At 41.8% G+C, this 12728-nt stretch overlaps 1 protein-coding gene across 1 annotated transcript in view; it reads right to left on the bottom strand.

Moving 5' to 3' along the window:
* Positions 1 to 12728, bottom strand: part of LAMA2 (laminin subunit alpha 2) — a 377975-nt gene that overhangs the window by 62946 nt on the left and 302301 nt on the right. Inside the window, exon 44 of the mRNA XM_030558337.1 lies at positions 2196 to 2312. Coding sequence (XP_030414197.1) covers positions 2196 to 2312 — 117 coding nt within the window. The remainder of the gene's footprint in view (positions 1 to 2195; positions 2313 to 12728) is intronic.

Raw genomic sequence — 12728 nt, 5'->3', positions numbered from 1 at the left:
CAAGAGCAAGCACGCCCTAACTGTAATCTACATTGCCATTGATTGCATACTTCATATTTCTCATGCTTTCTTTGTGTTTAGTATTCCGAGTCCTAAGAATGACGGCCTTCTGAGGTCCATTCTGCTTGATTGAGACATATATCTGCACACAGGCACACCAGTAGCTGTTGCAGTAGCATCACAAAATTAACTAAAGTGCGCATGACATAGCACAAAATCTCTTGAATGAAAGATTTCAAGGATCTGGGTGAATAAAATAGAGTATCTATAGTTACGTGAAATCTGGAAGATGCAAAAATGCATGAAATGAATTGGTGAAAAATTTTGCAAGGAGCTTTGTCTGCGGTCTGTACTTCGAGAAGACCTCAAAATGGATAGATTATAACTTTTCTTTGGTGCACATTTCCAGGGCATTTTTTCAGTTCATAACAACGAGCAGTTCTTTAGAGAGAGCAGGCATAGCAAACTACATTCTGAAATAGATGATAGAGATTTTTTGTTTATCATAAACAAGCATTCAGTTTATAAGTGTCCACTATAATGAAGTTATAATGTATTTCTTTGTCCCTTACTAGCACCACAAAAGGTATCAAATATATGGAGCTCTTGCACATTAATGAGTATGAAAGACTCTTTGCTATTAGTTATAAAGAACTGTAAGTTGCATAGCACTTTATGATAATAGAAGAAAGCCTGTCCCAGTCCTGAGAAACTTAAAGTCTAAATAAGACAGCCCAGCAAGTAATGACAGAAGACAACGGTCTGAAGAGATGTGGGGAATGGAGGACAGATACAACAAATAAGGATCACACACAGTTTTGTTTCTGAAGTTGTTGGGTTTAGTTCTAATTTTTATCAATGTTGTGTTTTACTCTTCGTATTATTTAATATTATTTTTCTTCCTTATTCAGATTGGGAAAAGAAGGTCAAGCATGACAGTCGGAGCAGGTGACATAGCAGCAGAACTCAGTGGTGGACAACTAATGAAGGAGGTGAATTTTAAGGAAGGAAAGTGAGGACAGATGGCACACTGGAGCAGGAAGGCAGTTACAGAGACAGGGTTAACATGCAAGAAGTCATGGAGGCCCCAGTATGAGAAAGAAGAGAGGGCAACAAGGTACAGTGTAGGATGTGAAATGGGATATTGAAGGAAAAAAAGAAACAGGGCAGAGCAAGGACAAAGTTGAGAGCCACTGAGATGCTGAGGATGACACTCTTAAGCTATTTTAACAATAATTACTAGAGCAATCATTCATTAAGAGCTTGTCTACACTGGGAAATGATTGTGAAATAAGTTCAGGTGTGAATTAAAAGTGCAAAAGCAATTCCACACTAGCTCTCTGTGGACATTCTTATTCTGCACTAAAAATGCCTTTGTACAGTTTAGCTTAATCCATGAACTCTTCAAGTGGAATAAGTGTCTATATGGGGACCTAGTGCAGAATGCTTATTCCACAACAGCTATTCTGAGCTATTTCCCCATCTAGACAAGTCCTAAGGTAACAGAGCAATAGTTCGTTAGTGTGGGAATATATTCTATTTCTGCATATATCAATGTTTATATATAAAGAAGTGCAGGGCCATTGGTGTGGGACACACAATCATTTATTTAATTCATAAATGACAGTGCTGGGAAAACGATATACTATTTACAGAAACTACCATGATTCACTGTTGACTGAGCAGTATTCTAAAGTATAGATGGACCAAAATGACTCGCTCATTTGGGTCTCTCTAGATACAGACTATCTGGAGTCCTTTGGGCAATTTGAGATTGTTATTCATCCCAGGTCTCTTTGAACTGTTTGTTGATGCCATCATCTTTGTTCTTACCATTCTGGGAAGCACTGTTCCCACAAGAGGTACTATCAGGATGGACTCACAGCTTCTGAAAAAGACTGATTGGCTAACAGTACGCCATCACTCCTTTCCAGAAGTACTATCTACCAGAAGTGGGCCATCTGAGAATGACAAAAACATGGCAGCCCCTAAAAGTCCAAAATACAAATGAACCCCAAGCATTTGCGTTCAGTTCAGTTTCCCTCTCACACACAGCGTACATTCATTGTGAAAGGGGCACTGTGGCTGAGAGAGCATGTAGACAAAGAATAAGACCTATACACATTTTTTAAAAGATGCAAGATGACACAGTGAAGCACAGCTGGGCCCAGTGCTTCAGCACTTTTTGTACTTACCGTTAGGAATGGCTGCCAGCTTTCCAAAGGTGTCATTCAAAGCTCTCAGGAGATCAGAATTCTTTTCATCAGCATTTTTCAACTTGTTCTGCATACTATTCAAGTTATCCCCATTTTCTGCAGAGAGTACACATACGAAAAAGCTTTAACTCATTGTTTTCACTGTGCTGTGTTTATGTAACACAGACAGACCCTGGTCGTCAGCAAGCAGCCTCAAACCCAGGGCCTCTGAAGCTTAGTGTATGAGCTTCTATTGCATGAGCCAAAAGTCATCTGGCTCTTAGCCAAGCCTGCAGCAGACTCATCAATCTGTAGCTGGCCAAGGTGCCATTAGACAGGGACAGAGTGCCGCACCAAGCAGGCACAGGTTACATTTACACATTCATTTAGTATGTACGGTAATAAAACAGATCATGAACTACCCATTTGTCATCAATATACATATATTTAATTAATTTACTAAGTTACTGCAATGAACATATGTAACACTCAGTTCCAGGGTTTACTAATGTTATCTTCTGTATATTAAAGGCACTTAATTCCTTTGTATCCAAGTGCTTGATTTCCTTAGACTACTGATACTTGGTGCTTATAGAAGGATTTTATTAAGGCTCTCAAAGCACTTTTATGTACACAATGCTCCTGTAAGGTATGTATACAAAATAAGGCAGACAGAGGCTAAGTGATTTACCCAAGGCCACCCAGTGAGTCAATGGCAAACCGGGCAAAGAACCCAAGAAGCCAAACTACCAGACCTGTGCTTTAAAGGTAAGCTACATTAAACTCTTCTATGATAACCTCACAAGTTCTTCTTCAGGTGTTTGCTCTGGGCCAGTGGTTCACCCATTTTGTGTGATAAAACAATACAATCAGCGTAGTGTACTATCACCATTTGCATGCCTATTTCCCAGTTCTTGCTGGACTTTCTCAAAGTAAGGCAACAACTGCTGATACAATGTCCAGAGAAAGTGCATGAAACCATATTAGCGGCATCATGATCAATATTAGGAGGCTACATCAAGAAAAAGTTAGAATGAAATATGCAGATTGATTTGGGGGGGGGACTTCTTTGTAGATAAAAGCATATATCAAAATTTGTTTAAACTGAAAAACTAGTACAAATCAGAGGAACAGTAATGTGATAATCAGTACATGAAGGATGAAACTGACATTATCCTTCACAGATAAGTCGATATTCTTCACAAACTGTTTTGCATAACAATGATATTTTTGCTGGAACCACATGCTACATAAAAATGATTTTTCAGACTCTGCAGAGAGAGGCTCCAACTGAGGTTATTTAGACATCTTTATTTCAAAAAGTCCAGAGTAGAGTCTGGGAAAGAAAATGCTAGTTAAGTCTGAAAACACCTACTGGGGGGGACATTTTTAATCACTTATTCCCTTTGTTATGGAGCTCTTTGGAGCTGAGGAACAGAAAGGTGGGAATTTCTTGGCTCCAATGCACTCCCTCAATCAGAATAACTGATTGAACTGATTGCAGAATATGGAGAATAATTTGTAGAAAAGGGGATGGGATATAAACTCTAACTGTGACCTTCAAAAGTGTAGACGTTTAGTGAAATTAAACACATTAGTACTGTGATGGGGAAAGGCCAGATGGCTACAGTAAAGTACTGAGAAACAGGTATGTTAGCCCCAGGCTAAACAAATCCCTAGGACCATGGTAACCAAGGCCCCTGCCCCGTGGACCCAATCGGCCCCCTCACCCTTTCACTGCCAGCCGGCTGCATGATCTGCAGCCGGTTTTGTTCCAGACCGCGCCACAGAAACATCTGTACTCGCTCGTGCTCCATACCCTTCACTACCTCACCCTCGCGTCCCGCCCCGATACCAAATGGCGGGACCTCCTGCCGCCTCTCGAGGGTGAGGAGCCCCGGTGGGCCAGCTTGTACTCTGCCCTGGTTCCGAGGCCTGCCGGGGATATCAGTTGGCGGCTCCTTCACGGAGCCGTGAGCACGGGCGTGTACTTGGCGCGGTTCACGTCTGTCCCTAGCACCTGCCCTTTCTGTGGTGAGAAGGAGACCTTGGCGCACGTTTATTTGGAGTGCGCCAGGTTGCAGCCCCTGTTCCGGCTCCTCCTGACTATTTTCCTACGTTTTTGGTTGCACTTTTCCCCTCACCTTTTTATCTACACGCTCCCCATCCGTGGCCCCACGAAGTCACGGGATCTCCTTCTCAACCTCCTCTTGGCCCTGGCCAAACTGGCCATCTACAACACCAGGGAGAGGAGGTTGGCCGACAGGATTTCCTGCGACTGTAGGGCCTATTTCCGTTCCTCCGTCTGCTCACGCATCCGAGCAGAGTTCCTCTGGGCGGCGTCCACTGGCTCCCTTGATGCCTTCGAGGAGCAGTGGGCGTTGTCCGGGGTTCTCTGCTCGGTGTCCCCATCAGGTTCCCTTCGTTTAGCCCTATGACCTCACTCCCAATCCTGTTTTTTTTTTCATTAGTTGTCCCCTGTAATTACTTGGTGTCCCAGACCTGTGGGTCCTCCCCTTAGGCTGGGGGGAGGCCCTTTAGAAGTGGGCGGGCTTCGCCCGCCCACCCCCGCTGGATGCCAATAGGACCATGGTAACCAAATGGCAGTTGCTCCAGGTTAATCAAGGCACCTGGGGCCAATTAAGATCTTTCTAGAAGGCAGTGGAGATAGCTACTTTGATTAGAACACCTGCAGCCAATCAAGGCAGACTAATCAGGGCAGCTGGGTTTAAAAAGGAGCTCACTCCAGTCAGGTGAGGAGGAGCCAGAGGAGAAGGAGTGCATGTGAGGAGCTGGAAGCAAGAGGCACAAGGAGTTGAGACTGAGAGGGTGTGCTACTGGAGGATTGAGGAATTATCAGACAATCAAGCATTATCAGACACCAGGAGGAAGGTCCTGTGGTGAGGATAAAGAAGGTGTTTGGAGGAGACCATGGGGAAGTAGCCCAGGGAGTTGTAGCTGTCTTGCAGCTGTTACAGGAGGCAATATAGACAGCTGCAATCCACAGGGCCCTGGGCTGGAACCTGGAGTAGAGGGTAGGCCCAGGTTCCCCCCAAACCTCGCAACTCCTGATCATACACAGGAGGAGTAGACCCAGACTGTGGGTTCCACCAGAGGGGAAGATCACTGAGGTGAGCAAATCTGCCAATAAGCACAGGACCCACCAAGGTAGAGGAGGAACTTTGTCACAGTACTTTGAAAACTTATCCAAACAGATGCCTGTGGTGCCTACCAGGCTAGATGAAAGTCACCTTTCTGGTCCCCTGATTATAGGCTGACTAAGGGTCAAAAATGCTCCCAGTGCGAGTTAAATTATCGGAGAGACTTGAAACATTAGTGGCAGACTGAAAAATCTCATACAGCCCTACCTAAGGTTCAACATCAAATTCAATAGTTTTGATGTATTGTCCACTTTAACAAACTATTAGAAGAATGACTGTATGAGCAATTTGACTCTATTATCTATGCAAACAGTGTCGCAGTTGTGTCTGTCCTACATTGACCTGAAACAATTATTATTAATATTTTTTGTATTACAGTGGCACATAATGGCTTGGAACAGGTTGGGACGCCTCTGTTTGAGCTGCTATACAGAACAGTATAGTAAGACAAAAGGACTTAAAGAACTTTGTTAGTCACTGAGAAAATTAGAAGTAGTTATTACAAAGATCTTTTTTTTAAAAAGAAAGCATATTTGCTTTTCTCAGGACTGATGGGTATTAACTTTTCTGGATGTGGCTTGAGAGAAACTAGTCAATAGATTATAAAGAATTAAAATCTCTCAAAGATGGATGTGTACAGATAGGAAGACAAATAGTTATTTTTTAAAAATAAAATCTAAAAACTGTACATTACCTATAAAACTAAGATATGCATTTTTGTAGATTATGAAAAGGCTTGAAGATTTTTTGTAACTCTCAAAACTAGCTAATCACTTACTATCAGTGAATCGAATGATTTTGTGTGTCAAAAAATTCTTATTTTCCTGATTTCTTAATTAACTGGCCAAGTGTACAGTATTCATTTGGATACTGAAAATCTTTGGCTAGACGATATACTGTGCTTGATCCCATGCATTCTAATGGCTGCACAAAAGCTGTCTCTTTGATTGATTGACCAATTATTGTAATGAATGACCAGATATGTATTCAGGTTTTTTTATTCCCTTCCAGGTGATTTATTTGAACAGTATTAACACTGGCCTTATAAACTGAGGCTCTTTTTTTTTTTAGTAGCTTGCACTTTTAAAATTGCTTTTTAAAAAGTTACATTTTTAAAAAATGGGAAGAAAAGAGAGCAAAAGAGCACACGCATCCGCACAACCTCTGGGACAGGCAGCGAAAAAGGACAGAAAGAGAGAAACAGTCACAGGTGGGAAAGGAAGGGGGCTGAGGGACAGCAGCCACTGGAGCATGAGCATTCATCCTGATGGAGGATGAAAAAAGAAGGGATTAGGAGCCAGCCTTGAAGTGGGTGTAGACGGGGAGCTGGTCCAAGCAAATCTGTGGCTCCCTGAAAGAAACATTTAACTACCCAGGTAGGGCCTGATCCTTCCAAGTGCAGAGCACCTTCAACTTATTGAGAGTTGGGGGCACTCAGCATATTGCAGGATCAAGCCCTTGTGCACTAGAGGCCCCCACCTTTTACCTCTTCTGCTGTTGTGGGAGGGGCAATGTTTGGGGGGGCATGTAAGTGGGAGATACATTTTGGGCTGCAAGACTGTCTGAAATGTCAACCAGGGAAGAATCTGCTCCTCTTATTTAAGGTAGGAGGGTGGGGAATATTTTGAGCTGGGTGGAGTTAAGGCTTCATTCCTGGGAAGTGCCTCACATAGAACAGGAGGTAGCCTCCCTGTTTGGGCAAGCTGGGGGAGATAGGAAGGTGAGTTGAGGATGCAGTAAGCCCCAGGAAAGATCTTGTTTGACTTATAGTATAAAGGTTAACTTGGATGCCCAGGTGCCTTGTACTTTTAAGCATCAGATTCTGAAACTCTTAATCTCATTGAATAGTCAACTCAGTGGGGCTACTAGTAAGGTGCTTCTAGATGAGAGTAAAGGCATCAGAATCTAGTCCTAAATGATCAGAGAATGTAGCAAAGCTAATTTCTTGTCTACTAAGATCAGCTTCCAAACAGCTTTAATTAGATCCATTTAATTTTCTATATTTGCCTGATATTTCCCCAATGTCTCTGGTCCCTTTCTGGAAGATTAGTGTGTATAAATTTTTTAATAATTCTGACATACTTTATTCATTTCAGGTGCTGTTTCTAGTAATTTTGCTGTGTGGTCTTAAATTATCTCCTCTCCTTCCCTCTAGCCTGCCAGATCCAGAAATTATCCTAATTATTGCCCTCCTACATTTCTGAAGCATTGTGTTTCCAGACCTCTGTTTCCAGTTTTGTAACCATAGCATCAAACTAATTTTTATGGATTTTAATTCGTTCGGTCCCTCTGAAACTCCTAAATTTGAATATTCAAACTCCAGCTGTTTAATATTTTTCCTTTTAATTTATCAAATGCATTTTTAATTGTTTTCCTAGTATTAGAAGAATAAAGCCATAAATAAATGCCCTAAGGCAGTCCCTGGCTGAAAGGGAGGAGCTTCTAAAACTACTGTTAATGAGAAGTTCTCTTAAAAATTTTGCTAAGTAATAAAGTTCTTAAAGGCCATATTGGGACGTAACCTGTTGTAAATCTATCACTCAGACAGTACTTTCTATTAAGCACTGAGCAGGTAAATTGTATATTAATCATGACATATTCTGGCTTAATATAACGTGGAATTTTTTCCTCCCCTTTAAATATTTAGTTTTGAAAGATGCTGGAGACCAAAATCCTTCAATTAGCTAGAGAATAGGTACAACATGAGCAGCTGTATTACAAGTTTGCCCACACTGCTCAGTGCTTTACCTCTGACCTGGGAGGAGTTAATGGGTTCATTCCTGTAAGCTGCTGAGCACCCTCAACACTCACTGAAATTGAGTTGGCTGAATGCCTTGCAGGATTGGTCCCTGTGTACCCATTCAGTTCTTAGCATCTGTGAAAAAGTTGCACAAGAACGCCAATTAGTGCTGGCTGTGATTGTTTTGTGCCGTGGACACCTGTTTCTGTGACTTGGATTAAGAAGGCCAAATCATTTTTATGTTTCTGTTGTTAAACATAGCACTAAGGGATAAAGCATTGTCTACTCAGCAGAAAAGGAAACAAAGGTAAAGAAGTCATAAGAGCAAAACCATTTCCCCACATTTTAATCTGGCACCATATATGCCTGAGTATTGTTGGTGATTAAGGAGCTACATATAAATGGAGGATGATTTATAAATTTATATATCTAAGGAATAGTTCAGGTCTCTGCAGATTTTATATATTGGGGACACTGTTTAACTGCCAATGACATGGCACCATTAAAATACCTTAACTTGGCTGTTAACATATATAGTTTTCTTATAGTAACATGGCCTAATGCATGTTCTCATGGGAAACTGTCCAAGATGCCATCCTAAAGAACACATAGTTAAATGTGTGACTTCAAAGAACGGGAAAGGAAGCTTCATTAGATTATTTTTAAAGAGTAGTTTTAAAACCATAGAAACTGCATACACAGTAGACAATGTTGACTGGGTACCATCCAAATTAGCTGGTGAAATTATGTGTATATCTTGCTGCTTCTATTACATTTGTTTTGCTCCTTCGCAAATAGAATTCTTGCTCCCCACTGTCTTATCCTATAAAGAGGATTATGAGTCCCAAGTTAATTCTTTATTTACAGAATATGCAAGAGAGTAGATAGGAATAAGCAGAAGAAATAGAGATATACTGAGAGATGCAACCTGTCTTGGTCAATCTTTACTAAAAAAAATTGTATATTTAGTATTGATTGTAATGTTTGTACTGAGGAGTATGCTGGTTATCAAAATTAATACAGGAGCTTTACTATGTGTAACAGTTTAGTGATTACAACACACTAGATCAGCTAAAATCCACTTCATGTAGGGACAAATTCCCTGCGTGAGATTTACCTGTACTTCTCAGACGTGAAATGTTTTAGCTAAAAAAGTTCATCTGTCAGAGGTAGTCTCCTCAAGCCGTCACTCCTTAAACTAAAGAAAATGATATGAGCTGGATTTTAAAAGGCCACCTGACTTTACATCTCCAGGTTAAAGGGAGTTTGTACATAATTTTACTTCACTTTTCATTGATCTGTTCGGACTAAACTCCATATTTAACCTCAAATCTGCACAGAAGCAATCATATATTTTTTAAAATGTAAATTCAAAATTTTAAGGAAGACAAAATGCTCCTGGCAAGCTGAGAATCTGTCAAGGTACAGACAGAGAACAGCTGGAAGGCAGCTGCATTCACTTCCTCACAGCCAAATTCTTGAAACTCTACACTTAGGCAAAGCACTACAAAGAGAATCTACTTCTCCCACCAAGTTTATTTCTTCTAATTCTCAGTCCCACAGAGAGAGAAATGACTAAACCTCCATTGTAATAGCTGCTGTCAGAAGTTTTGCTCTATAAGGACTATTTCAGCAGTTTTTGGAAGTAATATATGGCATTTTTCTGATTAACAGCCATTTTATAACTAGTGTAATTGTCCAGAGATCATGAGAATGTCATAATGTAACAAGAAAACATTCTCATCTGTCATAGCTTAGGCCTGGCTTCCTGGAGGATAGATTAGTTGAGTGGTTTACAGGTTTTCATCACTTTAACTAATGTACTACCTGTAGTGCTGAGAGAGAAATTCTAAACTAATGATCACTTCTGTCTACCAGTTCTTTATAGAGTGCCCATCATCCATCTTTCACTTCTGTATTTCCAGTAGGGATTCTGAAGAGGGCAGCTTTGTAAGAATCCTAAGGAGGTTTCATTCTATTAGTTTTAATCTCAGCTTTCACTTTCCATCCCAGAAATGCCAACTCATACAGGAGGGATTATATTAATACCAGTAACATCATTATTTTTATGTAAAAGCGGGGGGTTGGGGTGGGAAATCTGCTCACTGATCTTACTGCTGTATCTGCATTCAGGGCACAAATTTTAACTGATTTCTGCAGGGCAGATGGAATTTGACACTATATTTTATTATGTTCAGAATCCATGCAATGAAATGTTGTTTTATGCCTCTACAAAGCAATTTTACTATAAATCATTAAAGAATCCTAATGAAAAAACATCTGTTTCAGTGGGGTTGCATGAGTGTAGATGAGAACCTAGTTTGTGAATTTATAAATGTCCCTTTCCGCTTGAAATTTGTCTTGCAAATACTTTACACTATTTGCACTTTCACTTCTGTGAATTTTGATAGGAGTGAAACTTTGGTTGAAGTGTATTTTAAAACATCCCCTAAATATAATTTATATTGTAATATGCTTTTTCAGGGTCAAGTGATATGCTTATATATGCATATAGAATTCACTCATATCTGAGCTAAATTCTGTCCTCACTTTTTACTTTGAGCACAAGATGTCTTGCACTGTGAAGCAGTGTGCATAATAAATGACTGTTCCAATATAGTTGTGTAACTTCTTCAGATAGCCATAGATCCCAAGGCCAGAAAGGACCATTCTAAGCTACTCTGACCTCCCATGTAACACGGACTATAGAACCTCCCCCAAATCATTCCTAGAGCAGATCTTTCAGAAAAACATCCAATCTTGAGTTCAAAATTATCAGAGATGGAGACCCTGGGTAAGCTGTTACAGTGGTTAACTACTCTCATAATTAAAAATGTACGCCTTATTTCCAGTCTGAATTAGTATAGCTTCAACTTCCAGCCATTGGATCACGGAATGCCAATGTGATGCTACACTGAAGAGCCCATTGTTCTCCATATAGGTTCTTAGACTGCAATCAAGTCACCCCTTAACCTTCTCTTTGTTAAGCTAAATAGATTGAACTCTTTGAGTATCACTATAAGGCATGTTTTCTAATCCTTTAATCAGTTTATGGCTCTTTTCTCCACTTCGTCAACATCCTTCTTGAATTGTGGACACCAGAACTGGACACAATGTTCCAGCAGTGGTCGCTCCAGTACAAATCTAGAGGTAAAATAACGTCTCCTAGATTCCCCTGTTTATGCATCTAAGGATCTCATTAGCTCTTTTAGCCACAGCATAGCACTGAGTGCTCTTGTTCAGCTGATTATCCACCATGATACCCAAATATTTTTCAGAGCCTTCCCAGGATAGAGTCCTCCATTGTATCTGTATATCTGTGTTCCTTGTTCCTAGATGTTTACATTTGGCCATATTAAAAAAAAAAAGACGGTTACTCACCTTTGTAACTGTTGTTCTTCGAGATGTGTTGCTCATATCCATTCCAGTTAGGTGTGTGTGCGCTGCGTGCACGTTCATCAGAGATTTTTACCCTAGCAACACTCGGTGGGCCAGCAGGGCGCCCCCTGGAGTGGCGCCACTATGGCGCCTGATATATACCCCTGCCAGCCCATCTGCTCCTCAGTTCCTTCTTGCCGGCTACTCTGACAGTGGGGAAGGAGGGCGGGTGTGGAATGGATATGAGCAACACATCTCGAAGAACAACAGTTACAAAGGTGAGTAACCGTCTTTTCTTCTTCGAGTGCTTGCTCATATCCATTCCAGTAGGTGATTCCCAAGCCTTACCTAGGCAGTGGGGTCGGAGCGAGATGTTGCGGAATGTAAGACTGCTGAGCCGAAGGCGGCATTGTCTCTGGACTGCTGGACCAATGCGTAGTGTGATGCAAAGGTGTGGATGGAAGACCAGGTGGTTGCGCGGCAGATTTCCTGTATGGGAACATGGGCCAAGAAGGCGGCAGATGAGACTTGAGCCCGAGTAGAGTGGGCGGTGAGATGGCCTGTCGGAATGTGAGCCAAGTCATAGCATGCCCGAATACAGGATGTCACCCAAGATGCAATCCGTTGGGAAGAGATTGCCATGCCCTTCATATGTTCTGCCACCACTACAAATAGCTGAGGTGAACGCCGGAAGGGATTCGTCCTCTTGATGTAAAAGGCGAGAGCCCTGCGGACATCCAGGGAATGCAGCTGCTGTTCCCGTCGTGATGAGTGCGGCTTTGGAAAAAAGACTGGCAGGAAGATGTCCTGACTAACGTGAAAGGCAGAGACGACCTTAGGGAGGAACGCCAGGTGTGGTCGCAGCTGTACCTTGTCCTTATGGAACACCGTATACGGAGGATCCACAGTCAATGCTCGAAGTTCTGAGACTCGTCTAGCCGAGGTGACAGCGACTAGGAATGCTGTCTTCCAGGACAGGTACAGCAGCGAGCATGTGGCCAAAGGCTCAAAGGGGGGCCCCATGAGCCTGGTTAAGAAAAGGTTCAGGTACCAGGTAGGGGTTGGGCATTTGACCTGGGGGTAGAGTCGCTCCAATCCCTTGAGGAATCTGGAAACTATAGGGTGGGAAAAAACGGAACTGCCAGCCTCCCCAGGATGGAAGGTGGAAGTAGCTGCAAGATGCACTCTTAGAGAAGAGATCGCTAAACCTTGCTCTTTGAGAGACTATAAATAGTCCAAGATAGTGGGGACTAA

Source organism: Gopherus evgoodei, chromosome 3 (assembly GCF_007399415.2).
Source record: "Gopherus evgoodei ecotype Sinaloan lineage chromosome 3, rGopEvg1_v1.p, whole genome shotgun sequence".
In the NCBI taxonomy this organism is placed as follows: domain Eukaryota; kingdom Metazoa; phylum Chordata; order Testudines; family Testudinidae; genus Gopherus; species Gopherus evgoodei.
This window is presented reverse-complemented; position numbering and strand designations above follow the sequence as displayed.